General features: G+C 40.3%; 1 protein-coding gene across 1 annotated transcript in view; it reads left to right on the forward strand.

Annotated features, from left to right (window-relative positions):
- The first annotated feature begins 992 nt into the window (after positions 1-992).
- CRYBG1 (crystallin beta-gamma domain containing 1) overlaps positions 993-22,295 on the forward strand; it is a 209,565-nt gene continuing 188,262 nt past the window's right edge. The window contains exon 1 of the mRNA XM_003824339.5: positions 993-1,351. Coding sequence (XP_003824387.3) covers positions 1,179-1,351 — 173 coding nt within the window. The 5' untranslated portion in view covers positions 993-1,178. The remainder of the gene's footprint in view (positions 1,352-22,295) is intronic.

Below are 22,295 nucleotides of genomic sequence, written 5' to 3' on the forward strand. Positions count from 1 at the left end.
TTACTGTCTATAAATTACATCTTGATAAAAATGTAAATAAAAACAAATAAAAATGAATGTTCCTTGAATGAGTGAATAAACGAATGAATGAGTTGTGTTTTCAAAGAGGAAAATAAAGACATTACCGTGAAAGAGGATCTTGCACTGCATTGAATTTTTAAGTAGTGCTTAGTTCTTGCACTTTCTTTGCTCTAATGATGCCCAAAATAATTGTTCGTTTACTTACTTTGCTTAAGTATTAATTTCCTTTGCTATTTAGCCACGACTGTGAAGTTAAGACAAGAAAGTCATCAACAGTAATGCAGATGATGTAAATACCTTGTGGGACTGGCATTTAATTTACTGCGAGGGATCTATTAAGCTCTTGGGGAATTGGGGAATATGCCTAATTCCCTTCTGGCGTTTTTAATTTTTTTAATCCTTTTGTGTTTTATGAGATGTGAGTACAAATTAATTATTCAGACTCGAGAGAGGAGACGAGTTGGCGGAGTTGCCACCCGTGTTCACGAACAGGAACAGAAGCCACCAGCACATGACATTGCCCAAGCCACCCAGAGATCAGAGTGGAAGAGTCCTAATTGCTGGGCGGCCCAGCCCCGGGATGTGCCTCTCCCATCCTTCTCCAGGCGGAGCTCGTGGCTAAGCAGCGACTCACCCTGCCAGCCTGTCACAGGCCAAGAGCGGCCAACAACTCCGCAGGCGACAATGGCCGCTGCACCCCAGGCGCTGTGGAAGCCCGACCCAGCTCTGGGTCCCATCTTAGAGCCTGGGTTGCAGTGTCGGGAGTCGCGGTGCCCAGAGCATCCAGTAGGTGTCGCTGTCCCACGGCCGCCGCGCGCCCCCGGGGTGGGGAGCCGGGGCGTGTCTGCCTCACCTGGGGCTCCCGGCGCGCGCGCCTCACCTGGGCTAGCGCCCCTTGCCGCCCGCGCCGCGCGGGGGCGCTCTTCCGCGGCTGGGTCCCCGCCTCCGCCCCAACAGCTCGGGCTGCAGTGCTGCTCGCGCTGCGCTGGGTGCTGGTTCTGCAACCCGCTGCCGTCCCCCGCATCCGCGACGAGGGGCGGGGTCCCACGGCGCGCTGAGAAAGGCGGGCGAGCTGGCGCTCAGGTGTGTTCTTCCATAGGGCCCGGGCGGCAGAGAGGACCGCGTCCCGGCAGTCGGAGCGGGAGGAGGACAAGACGATGCCGCTGTCCCCGCCAGCCCAGGGCGACCCCGGGGAGCCCAGCCCGTGCAGGCCCCCTAAGAAGCACACCACCTTCCACCTCTGGCGCTCCAAAAAGAAGCAGCAGCCGGCGCCGCCTGACTGTGGGGTGTTCGTTCCGCACCCGCTCCCGGCGCCTGCCGGAGAGGCCAGGTGAGCTCCTCTCCCGAGCCCTCCAGTCCCACCTCCTCCTCCTGCTCCTTCTCCTGCTGCGCTAGCCCTTGGACTCCTGACCCCACTTGGAGGAGGGGAAAGCCCCGGGGTCTGTTTCACTCCGCAGGAGGGTACCCGGGTCCGGAGGGGAGCGATCGTAGCCGCTGGGGTTGACGAGGTTCCTCGCGGCTTTTGGCTCAGACCAAGCACCGGCGAGAGGAACTTGTGCTCACGCATGTGGCCTTTAGTATGACTGCAAAGTTTTCATGCAGGAGCCTCCCGCATCAGCCTGCTAACCAGAGCGGCGGGGAGTGAGGGTTGTTACCGTCCTAAATGATGGCGGGAACTCTGCTTTGGGGTTAGGCACTGCTTTTGAGCTAGTGTCTTTATTGTAAAGCTCTTTATTGTGAATATCTGTAAGATCTGTGCTCTTACAGATGTTATACCCCCATTCTCCTCGCAACATACGAAGGGAGGAGGAAGTGGCAGGAATGGTTACCCCCATTTCATAGGTGGAGGAACTGAGACCAAAGGATAAATGGCTTCTCCCCATTGGAGCCAGTGGCAGAGCTAGAGAGCACCTAGTTATCAAAACTGTAGTTACCATTGTGCTTTTTGATTTTTATCATGGTTTTGAAGTGGTTTTATTCTATATGTATAATTATTCAACTATACCATCAGAGTTTATGCATTCGTTGAATAATAATCAATTTGAAGTAACAGCGTATTTACATGGCTCAGAGGTGTGAAATATTTATAGTGATGGACAATTGACAATGTCCAGTAAATCCTTCTATATGTGTTTTTAAAATACACCCTATGAGGGCCAGAATAAAATTGTGCAAAATTTGCATTTTAGACATGGTTTTCCTTTTATTTATTTATTTATTTATTTATTTCTTTTTTTTCTGAGACGGAGTCTTGCTCTGTCGCCCAGGCTGGAGTTCACTGGCCCAATCCCGGCTCACTGCAAGCTCCACCTCCCGGGTTCACGCTATTCTCCTGCCTCAGCCTCCCGAGTAGCTGGGACTACAGGTGCCCGCCACCACGCCCGGCTAATTTTTTGTATTTTTAGTAGAAACGGGGTTTCACCGTATTAGACAGGATGGTCTCAATCTCCTGACCTCATGATCTGCCCGCCTCGGCCTCCCAAAGTGCTGGGATTACAGGCGTGAGCCACCGCGCCCGGCCTCTCCTTTTATTTCTAAAAAAAGTCAATTTTACGATCTATTTTCATTCACTTATTGTATTGAGTACCTTAGCTAAGTGCCATGTACTGCGATATAAAAAACAATGAGAGACAGGAATAATTGTGTCATCAAAGAATTGTTAGTCTCTTGTGGATGCCAAAAAATGCAATGATAGATGCCAGCACACAGGAGGGGATCAGGGAGGCTTCCTGGAGGAGGATAGGTGAAGTGGCTTAGGCAGAAACAGGGAGGAGCAGGGAGTTCCAGGCAGGGGCTGCACTGTGCACATCACCAGCACTTAGAAGAGCGTGGCACTTCCTGAGAAGCGCAAGTGGTTGGAGCGGGGAGGTCTAGGTGTGAGTGGGTAAGGGTAGGAAAGCTAAGAAAGAAGTCATTTTATTTTTCTCTCATATTTTATCATCCACATTGGTAATCAGTTGTAGTAGAAATATATTACCTATTCAAACATTTACTGTGCCTAATTATAGATTATACTTTCTAACAAAATACAGTATTTAATGTACCCAACATTGAAGTTCTTTTCTATTACCTCAGTAAATATTTTAAACATTTCCATCGTGGTTTTCCTTTTAAGATCTAGTCTTATCATTTACTGTCTATCCAAACATAATAATACACAGCTATAGGTAATTTATTCAAATGTAAATACATTTTAGTATAAAATTTAAAATAGGAGATTTGCTTCTCTCCTTGAGTTTTTTTATATTTTAGTGCAGTCTTGAAACACTTCATTTTTTCCTTCAGAACCATGATGAACTTCGTATTAATAAATGTTCTGAAAAACTAAACGTACTAGTCTGTCTTTGGGATGTTTTTCTAGTTAGATCATCTTTATAAATATTTCATTTACTTCTAAGAGAGTGTACTTCTTTCTGGTTTAAAGAGAGTGGCAAAAGCACCCTTAGATTTCTAGCCAGTTTGCCCAGTGTGGCTCTCTTAAGCCTCCTGACTATATCCCTTCATTTCTGTCCAGGACTTGGAAGTGATGGAATTTGGCTGGAATGTGCAGCACTCACTGTGGTTTTTGTCTCTAAATAAGGAGGGGACAGTCAGGTAGCCACCCATATTTGCTTATTTGATTAATATTATGGGTGTTTAGGTCAGAAAAAAATGAATTTATCTATTAGCTTTGTGACCTTGGGCAAGTTATTTCACCTCTTAAAATCTCAATTTCCTCATCTGTAATATGGAGACAATAGGATGCTGACTCTGTAGGGTTGTCATGAATATTAAATGAAAGTTTATGTTATTAAGTGCAAAAACCTTAACACACTTCTGAGCACAAAGTAGAAACTCAGTAAATGCAAAAGCATCCTGGTCGTCATCATCATCATCATCATCAAAGCAAAGGTCTAATGGAAGAAATGGAAAAAAAAAGGTTTGGATAGGGGAAAACCAACTCTAGGAAGATCTTTTCCTAGAAAAGTTTACCAGTCCAGCTGGGTGCAGTCACTCACGCCTCTAATCCCAGTACTTTGGGAGGCCAAAGCAGGTGGATCACCTGAGGTCAGGAGTTTGAGACCAGCTTGGCCAACATAGTGAAACCTCATCTTTACTAAAAGTACAAAAAAATTAGCTGGGCATGGTGGCTCACACCTGTAATCCCAGCTACTCAGGAGGCTGAGACAGGAGAATCCCTTGAACCCAGGAGATGAAGGTTGTGGTGAGCCAAGATCATGCCATCGCACTCCAGCCTGGGCAACAAGAGTGAAACTCCATCTCAAAAAATAAAAAAAAAAAAGAAAGAAAAGCTTGCCAGTCCAAAGATGATTTAAAGTTTATTAAAGTCAGATTTTCGTATTCTGCAAATATTTGTGGCTTTTGGTATAGACATTCTAATCAATTATTTCTTTATATGAAATAATTTGAACTTGGCTACTTCTCTTTCCAAAATTTACTCTTAAAGTTTTTTTTCAGCTTGGTTTTGGTAAACATGGTCATATGATGTTATTTTTCACAAAGATAGAGTTGCTGCCCTCCTGAGTCAGCCCCATCCCCTGTCTAGTCCATAATTCTCTTGCCATTAGAGGGTCTAGTGGTGTGGTGGAATGAGCATGGCGAGCTGTGGCCAGGCCACTTAGCGCCACTAGTGGCACTGTCATTTACCACATTTTAAATTATACTCTGTCTTGTGAATAATGTGCTCAGAATGTGGATTCTCTACTTGGATTTAAATTCTTGTTCTTCTGTTAATACTTACCATGACACCGAATCCTATCATCCTAGGAAAGTTATTAACATTTTTGTGCCACAATTTTCTCATTCACAAAATGGGAATCATAAGAGTTGTTATAAAAATAGACGAGTTAATGCATTTCAAGTGCTCAGAACAGTGGTTGGCACATAGTATGTGCTCAACCAATGGGAGTTGTTTCTCTTTTTCTTACTAGTATCTTGCTTATGCCTCCTTTGGAGTAGGAATTTTGTGTGTTTTTCTGCTATATAATGAAAGTGGTACTTTCTTTTTATCTATTCAAGCCACTTTGTGTTATTTTGGTTTTTTTTAATATTAAAAATTGTAAAAATATTAAAACATAAAAAGGCTGCATGTGGTGGCCCACACCTGTAATCCCAGCACTTTAGGAGGTGGAGGCGGGTGGATCACCTGAGGTCAGGAGTTCGAGACCAGCCTGGCCAACATGGTGAAACCATGTATGTAAAAATACAAAAAATTAGCCAGGGGTGGTGGCGGACGCCTGTAATCACAGCTACTTGGGAGGCTGAGGCAGGAAAATCACTTGAACCTGGGAGGTGGAGGTTGCAGTGATCTGAGATCGTGCCATTGCACTCCAGACTGGGTGACAGAGTGAGACTCTGTCTCAAAAAAGGCAAAACGAAACAAAACCAAAAAAAAAAAAAAAAAACACCATAAATAGAGACAGGGTCTCACTATGTTGCCCAGGCCGGTCTCAAACTCCTAGGCTCAAGCAGTCCTCCCGCCTTGGCCTCCCAAGTGCTAGGATTACGAGTGTGAGCCACCACATGTGGCCATACTTTTTGTTATTTTGATTAGAAGTGGGTCCTTAGCTAAAGGTCAAAAGCAGTGAATTATTTCCATTGAGTTCTTTGTTTAAGAACCTATATTTTTTTTTTAAAAAGCAGTGAATTAAAAATTATCACCATTGAACTGAATTGAACTCCACATCTAGAAACAAGCATTAATACTCCCTGCAGGAGAGCCAAATTCAAGCAGTAGATGGGTCTCATAATCCTGTGAAAATCAGCTCGCCTTGTTTCAGTTGGAGGAAAAGTGTAGCCAGTGTCAAGGGCAGAGCATCCTCATTGGGCAGGCAGAGATCTACCTCTGAGTGAAGGCCAGCAGGCTCAAGTTTCAGAACTATAGACAATCCCTTAGTTTTTCTGTACTCAGTGGACCTTTCCCTTCTATGAAGAGAAAACAACTAACTCCCTGTTTATATCACTAGAATGTTGTAAGGATAAACTATTGTTATTGGGAGGGTTTTTCTTTTTTCTTCAGAAGAAGAACAGTCATTTAAAATGTTATTTGAAAGCATTCTGGAACTGTAGAGTGTTAGTCTTCATAACTTAAAATTGATTCTAGTTTCCAGTCTTTTGTGGCTGATTTGGTGCTTAGAACGCTAAACAGGTTTAATTATTTTCTAGCATAAAGAACATAGCCAGGTAAGTCTATTTTTGTTTTATGTAATGTTAGATTTAAACTGGTTAGTACTGAGTTTTCCCTCTTATTTTCCTTATACTAAAGGAAAGAGTTTTAATTTTTAGGTTTATTTTATTTAACCAGTGATAAACCAGGAATTTAAAAGTAAGTCTGCCACTAGCTGTGAGCTTCTTGGGAAGTTAGTTTACCCCGATAACTTCTGTTGTATGATCTGTGACCTACCTCTTAACGTTGTTTTTGAGAGTTATAAATATATTTTTTTAAAAAATGACTAGCCTAGTGCCTGGCAGATAACAGAAACTCAGTAAATAGTACCTCTGAAAGCATGCCACAGTCAAAGGATAGTAGACTTTGGTGTTGGGCAGACTTAGTTTCAAATCTGCCTCTGCCGTTGGGATAGATTTTTAACGTCTTTAAGTCTCAGTTGCTCTCAGGAGTTTGAGAGCAACCTGGTCAACATAGCGAGATCCCATCTCTTAAAAAAGATACATACACACACATACACACACACACACACATCTGTCTTAAAGTTTGAGTTCAGCTAAGGGGTCAGTTATGTTTCAGGAATGTCCATGCAGAAGAAAAGTGATTTATGTATTGAAAATCTGTGTCTGGTCAACATGAGACGATCGTTTGAAGCTTGAATGGTGTGTTCTTCTGTCTACCTTGAAAAACTTGTCCCAAAGTGAGTTTTCAAGATACAGGGTGTATGACTGTCTAATGCTTGTGAGGAGCTTGGCAAGAATGACTAGCAAATTGCTTATGAGTCTCATTAGCTCATTTACAGTTGCCTTAAAACATAGCTGCATTGGGCTAACCCAAATGCCTCATCAACATACCTGTACAGATTCAAATATATGAGAAGTCTTCCCTCTAGAGAGTGAGCCCTTGCTTAGTGCTGCCTTTACAGCACTGTGCATCTTCTGGATTGTTCTGTTCAGTGGAAGAGAAGCAATGACCCCTCATAACAGAGACCTAGATTGAGTTGCTAATTATTCAGCCAGTATACAGTATATACTATAGTGTAGTTACTGAGATACTGAATAGTTTAAGAGTTTCTGCCATAATTAGTACCTCACCTACTACTTAAAAAAAATAAATAACCATAACTTAATTCATGTTTTCAAAAAAAATTTAAAGCTTGAAGGAACCATATTTATAACAACAAAATGTCACTTAAAATGATGGAGCCTATGCAAGAACTCCCTTTACAGAGCTTGAAGTAATGCTAGTAATGTGACACATAATATATTTTATTCATGATTTGTCATTTAAATGTGTTCAGAATACTGATGGATTCATAAATATCTCATGAAAGCATACATTTTGACAAAGTACCAGGAGGCCCAAGGACATACAAATGGGGCAGAGAATCAGAATCCATTTGCAGTGTCCCCGACCTCTCTCACTGGCATGTTACAGACAAGTAAAGGTTGCACCCGTAGCTAACACACACAAAAAGAAACACAATTAACAAGTACCTTTTGTTTGTTACCTTCTCATAAATGGCAATTAAATGAGCAAAAGTAGGTTGGTGTTAAGCTTGGCAAAAGATACTGTGGGGAAGAAAGTTGGCTGCTGGTTGTGTTTATTGTTTGTGCCATTTCAAGCTAGCAACCCTAACTGAGTCTCAGTCATTAGAATTTAGGTTTATTCCAAAGGTAATATCGACAGCTCAAATATGAGATTTGGCCAACAGTTACATAAAGTCACCATGCAGAGTATACCTCTTAATTTTTTTCAAATTTGTTTATAAGTAGTAGCATAAGCTCATGATAGTCTTTGGATTCGTTTTTTAATCTTATGATTAGGATCAAGCGTCAAAATAATATATGCTGCATATAAGATAAGAAAATAGAGGAAGCATGTGCTTTATAATAACTTTAGACCATGTCTGTGAAAACATTGTTTCCCATCAATATTTGATTGAGAGATGCAGTTTATTCAATATGCACTATGTATCAGACACTGTTCTAAGTGCTTTACAAATATTAACCCACTACAGTTAATTTATAACTTTCCTCAGAGGTAGGCACTATTATTAGTCCCATATTGAGGAAAAATCAGGCACAGAGGGGTATGATTATTTGGTCAAAGTCACAGAGCTCATTAAGAGTGAGGCTGGGATTCCCCAACCGGTGATCTTGAGTCCTTGTGGTTAATCACTGCAGGTAAATCACTGCAAGTTAATCACTGTGGTTAATGGTGCTTTCTTTATATTCTTATATGAGTTCATTTAGCCTCTAGATCTCACAAGTAGAAATTAAAATACATATGATAAATTAAGTTTTGGTACTAGACAATTTCTTTGTTAAGTAGTGGAAAGAAATATGTTAATTAATAGAAATATAAGTTCATTAAAATCTTAGATGAAAAAAGATTTTAAAACAGAAATTCAAAAGTATATATTATAAATGAAAGTATCATGTGTAGATTCTGAGTTTGGGGCTTCTGCCCAAGCTGTGTCAGAAAAAAGCATTACCAAGAGGTGGACCTACTTCGTACCCCTTCTTCTGCCCTGGCACAGGCAGGAGAATGCAAGGTCAGAGATAAGTGGTAGATAGGGGGCCCTCTAGTTGCTGCCCATGCTAAAGAGGCATGGCAGAATTTCTCAAGTAGTTGCTTTACCAGTTGCTGCAGAAAGCTGCTCCTGGCTGCTCTAACTTTAGGCCTCTAGAAGCCCTGCTGCTTGAATCCATTGGTTTTACCTCCTGACTTATTCTTGAGGATTCCCTGGCAATGAATACAGGTTCCACCTTACATTGACCTTACACTTCAAAGATTGTAAACCATTGCTGATACTTTATCCCATTTGAGGCTTATAAGGGTTCTGTGAAATAAGCCCATACCCTCATTCTGAGGATAAGGAAACTGAAGTTCATGGAAGGTAATGCAGGTGGAGGAAGCAGGACTAAAACTCAGATTTTCTGATTTTTTCTTAGCTGTTCTTTTGGGTTCTCTTGCATTGTGTACTATACCTCCACTCCTGGCCTGTACCCACCTTTGACAGGAGCCCAACTGACTCATCTGACTTCCTGATGACTATTCCCCTGGAAATCTTCCCTTAGTTTCATAAACTAACAACGATGAGACTGTCTGATCCCTAGATTGAGTGACTAGTTATTCAGCCGGCACCTATAGTCTGGTTATTGACATACTGGATAATTTCTGGGTTTCTACTATAATTAGTACCTCACCTACTACCTAAAAAAAGCCAACAAAAATAAAAATAACTCAATTCATGATTTTTAAAAAAGCTTGCACAAGCCATATTTTATAACAACAAAATGTCACTTAAAGTGATAGAGCCTATCAGTATGATATTGTACCTATGCAAGAACTCCCTTTACAAGGCTTGAAGTAATGCTGGTGCTGTGACACATAATATAGTGTATTCATAATTTGTCACTTAAATGTTTTCATAATACTGATGGATTCATAAATATCTCATGAAAGCACAGCTTGAGTTTTTGCATCTGCTATTAGTAAGAGGTATGATAGTTGAAGCAACTGTTGACATTCACACTGAAATTCAATGTCTCCTTTATCATGCATGTCATTACAAACCTAAGAACGGGCCCTTTTCAAGCCTGGGCAGAGGAGGCTCACCCAGGCCTTGCCAGCCACTCTTGGCTCTACTGCCTTGCATCTTTCCCCACTGTTGGCTTCCTTCCCACCATTTAGCTCCCACGAACTAAGCGGTTGTTATTATCAGCAAAACAAGAAAATGTAGTTACTGCAAGGGTGGGATTACCGAACTATTCTCTTTTGTATTGGCTATCCAAAACAATTTTGTCTGGAGTGGACTCAATTATCAATCAGGAGTCCTTCACTGGAACATACTTAGGGTTTGAAACAAGAGCACTTGTATTACTGTGTATCAGTATACATGTTTAAACAAGCTTGTCTTAAACTAGATTTTGGATTTCTTTCAAGATAAAAGCAAAGTAGGACTGAATGTCTGCATTTGCTCAAAAGTTTTGACCTTTACTAATTTGCATTTTGTGATTGTCGTAATGTTGCCCTGTAAAAGGTTTCAAGTACTTTGGCCTAGAAGTCTTAGTAGCTAGGTGCATTGCTGGCACTTAATTATATCCTTTCCCGTTGTTCCACTTTTATTAAAAGCTTTTTTGTATGCCCATGAGGAAACAACCAGTCACAATAGCTGATAACTGTTGACGACGTAGAGAGGCGATGTCTCCATCATCATGTAGTTTCTTCCTACAGAGACGCTCCTCAGGAATTTATGCATCCGCTTTCTCACTGCAGGATTTCTGGTTGCCTTTCTGTGTATAAGCATACATTGGCTACAATTCCACTAATTTACAAAGCCAGAAGTTAAACAAAGAGGAGCACCATTTTATATCTTAATGCCACTCCATAACTGATCAACAAAGAACAAAAGTATAAGTTGGTGCAAAAGTAATTGAGGTTTTTGTCATTACTTTGTTTTTGTCATTACTTTTTTTTTGTAGATAGGGTCTCCAGTTGCTCAGGCTGGAGTGCAGTGGCACAATCTCAACTCACTGTAGCCTTGACTCCCTGGGCTCCGGTGATCCTCCCACCTCAGCCTCCTGAGTAGCTGGGACTACAGGCATGTGCCATCACACCCGGCTAATTTTTGTATTTTTAGTAGAGACCGGATTTGGCCATGTTGGCCAGGCTGCTCTCAAACTCCCGACCTCAGGTGATCTGCCCACCTTGGCCTCCCAAAATGCTGGGATTACAGGCATGAGCCACCGCGCCTGGCCTTTTGTCATTACTTTTAATGGCAAAAACTGCAATTACTTTTGCACCAACCTAATAAAAACAGTTGGGTTTGAGCATGTTCACTGAGAAAGATGGGTGTGGCATGCGGGAATGAAGGGAAAGGATTCTTTTTGGCCAGATAATTCTCAATCTCTCCTATAAACTAAATAAACATAAGGAAATTTTGTCAATTGTGTATAAGACAAGGGACATGAACAATTCCTTATTATGTGACAGTTGCTTTCGTATCAGTGTATCTCATTCAGTCTTCATAGTAGCTGTGCCAAATAGGTATTTCTACCTTCATATTTATAACTGAGAAGACAGAACCTGAAAGAAGTATTTTAGCTAATAAATGACAGAGCAGTATTTGAAATACTTCTTTCTGGCTCTAAACCTCAAAATATTTTCACCACACCATGAAAAAACTAAAGCTCATTGAACGAGTAGTTGGTAGAGGCTGTGTGTGTGTGTACAGGGGAGGTAACTAGCTAATGAATAAAGCTTCCCGTAGAAATGTAGGTACCCATTTACTCTCAGAGCTATCTCCCTGAGCAGGGAAGCATTTCCTCCTTTTGATTACATGCACCCTACTTGGTCCCATTGTACAGAAGGGTATCCAGGAACAAAGAATTCATATGCCTTATAAAGTTAATGGGGCATTCTTGTTTTCCTGGGAACCCTTGACTTGAAATGATTCTAAGAAGAATCTGTGACTCAGTTCCTGAAGTGTTAACTAAACCTGTTGCACCTGATTTCCAATCTAGCCACAAAGTCTTAGTACCTGCTACTGGGATGATTCACTGAGTATGTAAAGGAATCTAAGGTGACAAATGTTGAGGATTTTTCACTCTGCATAAAGGTCACAGCCCCAAAAGAGGAAAGAAAATGCTGGTGACCCAAACTTCAAATTTGTAGGCGATACAGTTGGCGTGAAAGATGTAGATCTACAGAGTTTGATGCAAAAGGATTATGAAAACCTTGTAAATAATCTTTGTCTTTAGTACCCATTTCTCTCAAAACTGAGCTTTATTTTGATTTTCATGTATGTGAGTTTTAAAATTATGTTTAAGAATGTTCATTAGTTTCTATGAATATTATTATATACACAGAGCTAACTTCTATGTCTGTAGGTCACAGAAAAGAGTAACTTTCTGTTTCCATTTTACCAGACTGGAAATTTATATGCTCTGGTATTTAGATTACATGTTGTTGGCTTAAAGCCTAAATGATTATAGTCATTAATACTGTTCATTTTCCAAAGTACAACTGGAAATTTGCTACTTTGTCTTAAACCACTCTCTTTTATTATAGACTTTCTCTAATTTTAAAAACAATTACCCAGTGATAATGGTAATTGAAGCAGAAGGTTGGTTTGCTTCTTTTATGTGTGACTGTAACTGAGCAGATGTTACTACTTCTCTCCAAAGTGGTCTTGATGTATGGTTTTCAGTGACTGTGCTTGTCACACTCAGAAGGGTAAGTAACTGTGATAGTGAAACTGCACTAGTATAATTCATTTATTAAACAAACATTTATAGACACCTGCTGTATGTGAGGCCCTGGAGTGTGGGCTGGCAAACCAGTTCAAGTTCTGTGGTTGGCAAATTGAGTCTCACTCCCCTATCTTCTAGAGAAGCTGTAATATTCACCATTAAAATGATAAAAAGTTGCTACACTTACCGCTATAATAAAAAAGAGATATTCAAATATGCATAAGACAGCCTGGCACGGTGGCTCATGCCTCTAATCCCAGCATAATGTGAGGCTAAGGTGGGAGGATTGCTTGAAGCCAGGAGTTGGAGACCAGTCTGACCAACATAGGAAGACTATATCTCTACAAAATAAAAAAATTAAAAACAACTGAGCAGGGTGGCATGCACCTGTAGTCCGAGCTACTTGGGAGACTGAGATGGGAGGGTTGCTTGAGGCCAAAAGTTCAAGGCTGCAGTGAGCTATGATTGTGCCACTGCACTCCAGCCTGGGCAACAGAGCAAGACGTCTCGCTAAAAACAAACAAATATGCTCAAGACAGAGGCTGAGAGATAAAAGAACTTAATCCTCACAGAGGATGAAGAATTTATAATTCTTGAGTGTAGTTGTTACTGCTAAAGGAATTCCAGAGAACACTTGATGATGTTAGTGTATATAAATTCTCTAAATGGATGGTTCTATTTATATCTATAAAGATATACATATTTATATATATGTTTGTATATATAGACACATTCATACATATATACACATACATACATTCTAGCACTAAGTTCTTTACTGATATATGTACTCAGTGCTAGATTACCTACTTAGTAAATTAAACATGTACTTACGACATCAGCAAAGCAGGAATGAGAGAGAGAAAAGCCAAAATATGCCTGAAAGTTCTGTGTTATTTTCAGATATTAAATTTTGTTGTAGGGTTTAGAATGGTTTTTATTTTGAATGACATATTGAGGTGGGGGGGGCATAACCTTTTTGATGATTAAAGTTTCTAAAGATAATGATGCAGACCTCTGTATATACCTTGTTTAAAGAGCATTGTGGCCAGGCATGGTGGTGGCACATGCCTATAATCGCAACACCTTGGGGAAGCTGAGGCGGGAGGATCACTTGAGGCCAAAATTTGAGACCAGCCTGGACAACATAGTGAGACCCTGTCTCCATAAAAAAAATTTTTGAAATTAGCCAGGCGTGGTGGCATGTGCCTGTAGTCCCAACTACTCGAAAGGCTGAGACAGGAGGATTGCTTGAGCCCAGGAGTTCAAAGCTGCAGTGAGCTGTGATTAAGCCACTGCCCTGCAGCCTGGGAGACAGAGTGAGGCCCTGTCTTTAAGTAAGTAAGTAAGTAAGTAAATAAATAAATAAATAAATAAAAGAGAGCATTGGCAGGGGTTAGGGTGGAGGTGGGAGAAAAAGTATGATGTGAACTGTGGAAGGTAATAGAGAAATATGCCCCATTTATTCTTGTGTTCATCTCATGAGTCGGATTCTAGGCCCAAAGGTACCACTTTATCTTCCTTAAAGAGGCTCAGTTGGTTAGCATCACTTGTTAAATGTCCTGTCCAGTTGTGTGGAAATGGTCAGATCGGTGAACTTCTCAAGTAACTGTTCTTTTATGGTTTGAGACTCCAGTTTTATTTTTTGATACATTTACTTTTCGATACACTTGGCTTAGCTGTTTTGGAGGCTTCACCATATTGAGTAGTTCCCCTTCACCCCTGGGGGTGTACATGCCAAGATCCCCTGTGAATTTCTGAAACTGCTGATAGCACTGAACCCTCTATATACTATGTTTTTTCCTATATACATGTACCTATGATAAAGATAAATTTATGAATTAGGCACAGTAAGAGATTAACAATAGTAAATAATAAGATAGAACAATTATAACAATATACTATAATAAAAATTACATGAATATGGTGTTTCTCTCTCTCTCTGTCAAAATATCTTATTGCATGTAACATTTTTGGACCACGGTTGACTGAGTGACTGCAACCATGCATAAGGGAGGACTGCTATAGTTATAATAATTCACAATCTCACTATTTATGGATAACACTGTTAACATTGTGTTCCTTTTTGGTACATATTTTCACATAGCTTAGCAGTAAAGATGAAATTATAGAGGGAGTAATTTAGATGGCTTTTGTATCTTGTTTTGTTTTTCATTTCACATTTTATCATAAGCCTCTCCCTACTTCATTAAAACATGTAAAATAATTTCCTTACTCATCTCCCTCTGTGTAAAACCTTTATCCACATCTTGAACCTCAGTCTCTGGATATTCTCTATTTGTTTTTCCAGACCCACTCTCCACCCTCCTCTGTGCTCAGAGGCTGTATTTAATGACTACATGAACCTAGCTCTTTGTCCTCTGGCTTCTATAACAGTTAGGTTCTGCCAGTGGGAAGCTTTGGAGGAGAGGGCAGGAGTGGGAGGTCAGGCTGGAGTTAGGTAATGGTTTTGTTACTTCGCAGAAGGCCACAGGTTCTGATGGGTCAACCTCTTCTATAGCTCAGATCTTGGCAGTTCCAGTACTCACTCCCTCCCCTTGCCTTTATGCTTAGGGGTAGTAGTGGCTTCCTGCCATTGGGAGCCCTGGTCTGCTTACCATTCCTTAGTGGTTTTCCCTTACCTGTCCACATCTTGTAACTAGTCAGTTATTTAAACACTTCTCAATTATCTCTTTGTGTGTACCATCGATTCTCTGCTGAGAACCTGGCTGACATCTGAATCCAAGTGGTACGCTCTTTATATTTTAGGTTTAGGGCTTTGTACTGCAGAAGGATAAAAGATAATTCAGGATTAGGTAAGGGAGTTAAATTAGTTAAGATCTGAGCTGGTGTTACTGAAAAATGGCATAGACTAAATTAAATGACACTTACAGAAATATAAGCAAATTGTTTCTGGAACAGAGAAAAAGGAGCAATCAATTCTTGCAAGCATTGTATTGAACACCTGTGCTTAAAAGGCAAGCAGGATACCTTCCCTGCCAAATGTTTCCAGTTCTCTTGTCTTATTTGGATAGTATTAGTTCAATTGTTTCATTTCCCTTTTCAACCTGGGCTTTTGTGACTAATTCCCTTCTGCTTTTCCTCCTCGCTTCTGGGCAGTTTGCCTATCCATACATACAGTCCTCTATCTCCACTTGGATAGTCCTTCTTCATTCTTGTGTTGCTCCCTTGTAGAAAGCACTCTCAGGGTTTTGTGAGCTGAATGGATACCATGTTTTTGGCATGCTCCCTTATATGAACAATAACCTTTTCTTCCTTAAAGGAGACACAAAGCATGTAGCAAAAAGTTAACTTCATTCCGTTTTGCTTCAGCTCTAGATCTGAGTCATGACTTTTAAAAACAAATGCCAAAGCGGTCATCAGACTTACTAGGGGCTGTTAATACTTCACAGGCCTTTTAAATCCAATAAATGTAACGGAAGAATGTCAGTGTTTTCTGTGATTACCAGGTTATCACTGACAGAATCTCTGACTGAGAGAATATTAAGGCTTATTCCATGGCTCACTGTGTAACTCATAAGTCCTAGTGGTTATATATATATATATATATATATATATATATATATATATATATTTTCATTTGCAGTCTATCCAAGATTTAAATAAATTTTGTCTATTTTTAACCTACTTTTAAAAATGTCATTGCTGATCAGATATTCACATGATATTTCATGCTCTTAGAAGTGTGAATTACTCTTAGTGTATCCTACCACAGGTATAAATAAGTATAATTTACTTAAAATTCAGTATACAAAATTTCCATCATTTACCAGTGACCATTGATGGCAGAAAAGACAAAAACAAAAATTTATTGATATAGAAATGAGAGGACTTGGGTTTTAATTTTAGATTTCTCAGTTACAAATTAGGTGACTTTTAAGCAAATCACCTAAATTCTTTGTGCTTCAGGGTATTTTTCCACAAAATGGGGATGATCCCAATCTCCCTGCTCCCTAACCAGCCTGTTGAGTGGCTCCCTTGAAGCCATGTATGAGAGCATGGTGAGGAGTGGGAGGCCTAAGGCTTAGGGGAGCCCTGTCACCCCCCGGTCATCCCTCACACAGCTCTCACCACTTCTTTTCTGGAAGCCTTGAGCATTCTTTTCCCTCTTCCTGTGGTCTTCCCAGAGGTGAGTAGACAGAGGGCAGGATTCACTTTCCCCTACCTTGTGTCCATTCTAATCTTCTCTCTAGCTATTCCTCTCCAGCTTCTCAACTTATTTCTGAAACATCTCCAAAATTCTGTTCTGAAGCTGGTACAGGGCATTCCCATTCATTTCCCTGTGCAAAGTGGCAAGGTGGAAGTGTGGGGCCTGTAGATCCCATCACTGCCACTGCTCAGGGCTCGGTCCTCGGCACTGTTCCCCACTCACCTCGGTTTTGCACCACCCAAGTGCCTGTGGGGATTGCTGTGCCTAGACACACATACCCATATTTCTTCTTTAGCTGCTGCTACCAGGTTGCCCTCTCTTACAGACACTACATATTTCAGAGGAAGCACATATGGGCTTCCCAGATAATTTCCAGAGGTAGTTAGGTTTGGTTGTCTCCATTTCACAGATTAAACAATTGAGGCATGAAATTGTTTAATGAGAGTTGCAACTGTATCTTCAGAATTTTAGCTAATGCCTCTTCCACTGTAGCTCCACAAGTATTTCACTACAGTAGATAGAAAGAGAAAAATCTGTTTTGTAGTTTTACTGGTTTATTGCAATGTCTTTTTTTCCTCCTCCTCCTGTTCTTCTTCTTCTTCCCTTTTTTTAAAACTTAAAATTAATGGAATAAAATGATGCTGGCCAGGTGTGGTGGCTCATGCCTATAATCCTAGCACTTTGGGAGGCCAAGGTGGGTAGATCACCTGAGGTGATCGAAACCAACCTGGCCAAAAAAGCGGTGAAACCCCGTCTCTACTAAAAATACAAAAAATAGCCAGGCTTGGTGGCAGGCGCCTGTAGTCCCAGCTACTTTGCTGAGACTGAGGCATGCAAATTGCTTGACCCCGGGAGGCAGAGGTTGCAGTGAGTTGAGATCGCGCCACTGCATTTCAGCCTGGGCGATAGAGCCAGACTCTGTCTCAAAAATAAATAAATAAATATAAATAGAACAAAATGATGTTGAAGTAAGAGAGTAAATGAAAACACTTATTTGATTAGTAAAGTAAAATAATAACCTTTTTTTTCCTTTCTTTTCTTTTCTTTTTTTTTTCGAGACAGAGTCTCTCTCTGTTGCCCAGGCTGGAGTACAGTGGCATGATCTTGGCTCACAGCAATCTCTGCCTCCCGGGTTCATGCCATTCTCCTGCCTCAGTCTCCCAAGTAGCTGGGACTACAGGCAGCTGCCACCATGCCTGGCTAATTTTTTGTATTTTTAGTAGAGACGGGGTTTCACCGGGTTAGCCAGGATGGTCTCGATCTCCTGACCTTGTGATCCACCCGCCTCAGCCTCCCAAAGTGCTGGGATTACAGGCGTGAGCCACCGTGCCTGGCCTCTTTTCTTTAAGAGATGAGGTCTCACTCTGTCATCCAGGCTGGAGTGCAGTATACGATCATAACTCACTGAAGCCTCCAATTCCTGGGCTCAAGCAATCCTCCCACCTTAGCCTCCTGAGTAACTGGGACTACAGGTGTGCACCACCATGCCTGGCTACTTTTAAAACAATTTTTGTAAAGATGGGGGTCTCACTGTGTTGCCCAGTTTGAGGATTGCTTGAGGCCTAGTCTCCAACTCCTGGCCTCAAAAAATCCTCCTGCCTTGGCCTCCCAACGGGCTGGGATTACAGGCATGCCTGCCATGCTCAGCCATGATTTTTACATTCTAATTACAGATCACACTAAGGTGAACATTACAATTTTAATATAATAAATTCTATATGTAGAAAATAATGAATTGTCGTTAGTAACAAATGGCTGGCCATTGAATCCTTAGTTTGACTCTCACTTACTTTGTGCTCTTTTGAAATACACTGTCTCTAGGGCATTTCCATGTTTAGAGTTTGATAACCAAAGACACTGCCCTGACTTGTGCAATTTCAAAAAAGAAAAACCCCAGAAGTTGTCACCCCACAAGATACCTTTCTGATCAGAGCTGTTCATATTCAGGTCCCAACATGCAGCTTCAGTTTTTTTCTTAAGTTGAAATTCAGTACCATTGAACATAATGTATTTAGGAAATTTAAATATTGAGCAATTTCAAATATCTCTAGAGTAATTTCCTTTGGGAACTTGTGATTTGAAAAGGTTACTATTTGAATTCCCAAGAGATTCTGGAACCTAAAATTCAGGGCTTGGATGTGGGACAGGAACCCAGAGTAACTGAAATCCAGCTTCTCTGAGGCATCACAGCTTGGTCATGGGTCAGAGGGCTGATGGACTAGCCACCTAAATGACTCTAATGGGTTAGCACAGAGAGGAGGGTGTGATTAGGTGATGTTACCTGTTTCTGTGACAACCTTTGGAAATTCTTCTGTGTTCTAATAATTTAGATGAATTCAGAAAGAAGATGAGTAATCAAACAATAAAGAAATCCAGAGACTTGGATCTTTGCTAATATTAGCTATGTTTATTCAGTGATGCCACTTGACTTTCTTGAGGCTTAGATTCCTCATTTATAATAGGAAGGGTGAATTCAGTCTTTTATCATAGGGTTTGTTCTGGTCTTAAAGTCTCTGAATTACATAGGTTAGTTTATAATTTTTACAGGAAAGTTTGTCATGTAAGTACAATAAGCAGCAATGTGTAATGTGTAAGGAAATTGAATTCATTCCAATGATAGTTATTTCCACCCTTTTCAGTGGGGGTGCCCTTGATGAAATGTAGAGTCATCAAAATCAAGATGTTTCAAACCCCTTCTGAGTAGAAATCGTAAACATCTTGCGATTGCAAATGGGAAAGAGGAAAACTGCAAAAATTATGTATTTATTTTAGACACATAACATGAAAGAGTGGATTACATAAATGCTATTTCAAGGAATCTCTTAAGATGTACATACATTTGTGTCTGTATGTTTGATGATCACTTTACAAATTCAGCATAGGATCATAACATAGAAACTGAGGTATGTCCAGACACTCCTATATGCAGCATAGAAGAATTTAACTAATGACAAAAATTCAGGGGACAAAAAAGTTTACAAAATTTGTGTCTGGCTTCTTTGTAGTCATAATGTGTCTGTTGACTTAATAAAATAGCATATTGCTTTCTTTACAGGTTTGAATCATTGTGTCTTGTGGCCAAAATTCCTAAATTCTGCTCACGGTTCAGCCATTTCCTGGGTGTGTTACCTTAGGTAAAGCATTTTACCTCTTTGGAGCTCAGTTCTTTCAACCATGAATCCTAAGTGCTAAAAACCATATCCAGTGAAAGACAGTTTTACTGAGAGAAGGTTACCTAGGAGATTGGCATCTTAGGTGAGTTCAGCTAGAAGCAAACTCTATGACAAGGATGTAAATATAGATGTAATTTAGGAAATACCTGTGGGAAGTGAGTAAGAAGCCAGCCAGTAAAGGAGAAATTATAATGCCAGTTTCCACTGTTGGTAAATAGAGGTTGATCCTCTTGGGAAATTCTGGACACCATTGCAGAACTCAGAACTATGCCGTCTTTGGGCAGAGGAGCTGGAGTATTAAAACACCAAGTTCTGCCAGTCATTGGTTAAGGGCCGATCCTGCAGGCACTATTTCTCTGGTACTTTCTGCTTTGGGCAATGTGTGCTCCTGCTGGCCAGAAAGCCCCCAGGTGGTTGGAAGTCCAGTTGTCCCAGGCTATATTATCTTGAGGAGATATGGACAGGGCATGGACAATGTCTGACATAATCTACTTACAGGGGTACAGCCAGAGTACATCTAAACTGCTAGACTATGGTGCACCAAGGGAAGATAGATACGCACTCACTTCTAGAAGGAAACACCTCTAAGAGACACTGAAGCAGGACACCAGGAAGCAATGAACAGTCCTCCTCAGCTGTGTCAGTTTCCTGTCTACCTCTAAACAAAGGCATGCAACAGCCAGGGAGGGGCAGGCTTCTGAGCTCTTAATAGCCTTAGATTTGGGAGGCCAGCCATGGGCATTGCAAAAAACATGTTGACAGTACACGTGTGGTCAGTAGTCAAAATTGCAGGGCCTAATTGCTGGCTACATCTAGGACATAGCACTTTAAGGGGAGTAGTATCCATGAGGACTTTGTTGATGCAAAGGGCAAAACTACACAGGGAATCTGATTTATTTTGTGGAAATTCTTCTTTTGATGGAGAAAGAAATTCTCTGGTATGTTGTAAAAGAATATTAGGAGATACAGAAATTTTTATTAGGTTTTATGGGAAATCAAACCAGTTATTAGCAGCATTCCTGAAAGATTTTGAAACATCTGGACTTTGAAATTTTTGTTCCTTCAGTGTCACCAGTTTTGTGAAAACTCCCTATTGCTTTCTAGGTAAAGTTGGCTTCTAAAAATGAATTTTTTGGCCAAGCATGGTGGCTCATGCCTGTAATACCAGCACTTTGGAAGGCCAAGAATAAAATAAAAATAATAAAAATCAAATTTTCTACCAATTGCTCTTTATACAATGGAAAAGAATGTAATCTCTGTTAGAATTATAATTTTCTTTCATATTTTTGTAATAATTTTGATTTTATTTTTAATATTTATGCCAGAATCAAAAGCCAAGTGTTTGGAAATAGTTTCTGTGCTATTGGCATGCAAAACCTAGCTTTGGATGATAATCCATACACTTGTGATTATTATAAAAAATTGTGATTAACTATAACATTACCTGATGAATCATTGTCCTTGAGTTAGCCACATTGCAAAAGACAATTGTAATTAGAACATCATGACTTTATTATTATTAAGTAATCTGCTTACTACAAAATTATTGATATCCAAGTAGGGCTAATGGGAAATCCTGCAATTTTTTTTGTGTGTCTCTATATCCACGAAAGGCAAGTAAGTAATCAAGCGAGCAGAAAGACTCTTGAGGTAGCTTTTTCCAGAATGGAGGTAGTGAGTTCAACTTGAACTAGTCATGGAACCAGAATTTTAAAGATTTTTTAAAAGTATATGAAGATATTACCTCATCTAGTATTTCTCAAAATGTGTTAAATATCCAAATCAAAATCACTCAGGTGTAAAAAGCAGATTTCTGTTCCTCTAGAAATTCAAATTTGACAGATCTGAGGTCTGCATCTTAACCTCCATAAGTAGTCATTAAAGTTTGAGAACCAAGGATCTAGCCCAGTTGGGATTAGGAAACTGAAATCCCAAAAGGGACTTGTCAAGGGCACCAGGCTATTCAGTGGCAAAGCTGGGGCCAGAACCAAGCTTTCTCTAGTTTAATGTTCATAAATGCATGTTCCAAACTTATCCTTTGCTTAAGTGATGATAAGTAATCTTTTACTATAGAATCAAATACAGCAGATGTATTAAGTCTCAATCCTTTCATAAATGTAAATGTGTAAATGAAATTTACACAGACTAGAATAATAGAATAGTTTATAGTTTTGAAAGGCTGGACTTTAGTTCCTGAAAGACTGTGAAACAAAGCAGACAAAAAGTGCTGGTATGAACAGATCTCTAACAAGGCTCCCATATGAATGTATCATATGATATGTCACACATGTTTTTCCTCTGATCAGTTCTTTATTTCCACATCTATTGCTCATATTTGGCAAGTTTGCAACAGATAACTTCCTCCTGCAGTTTTTCATATGCAATCTCCTAAGTGTTCCAATGTGAATACACTACTTAGAACCACATTGTTGATGACTATCTGGGCTGGTGAGTTTTTGAGATTAGTACATGGGGCTAGGGAAGTTATAATTGTGGTTCTCAAC

Source organism: Pan paniscus, chromosome 5, assembly GCF_029289425.2.
Source record: "Pan paniscus chromosome 5, NHGRI_mPanPan1-v2.0_pri, whole genome shotgun sequence".
NCBI lineage: Eukaryota > Metazoa > Chordata > Mammalia > Primates > Hominidae > Pan > Pan paniscus.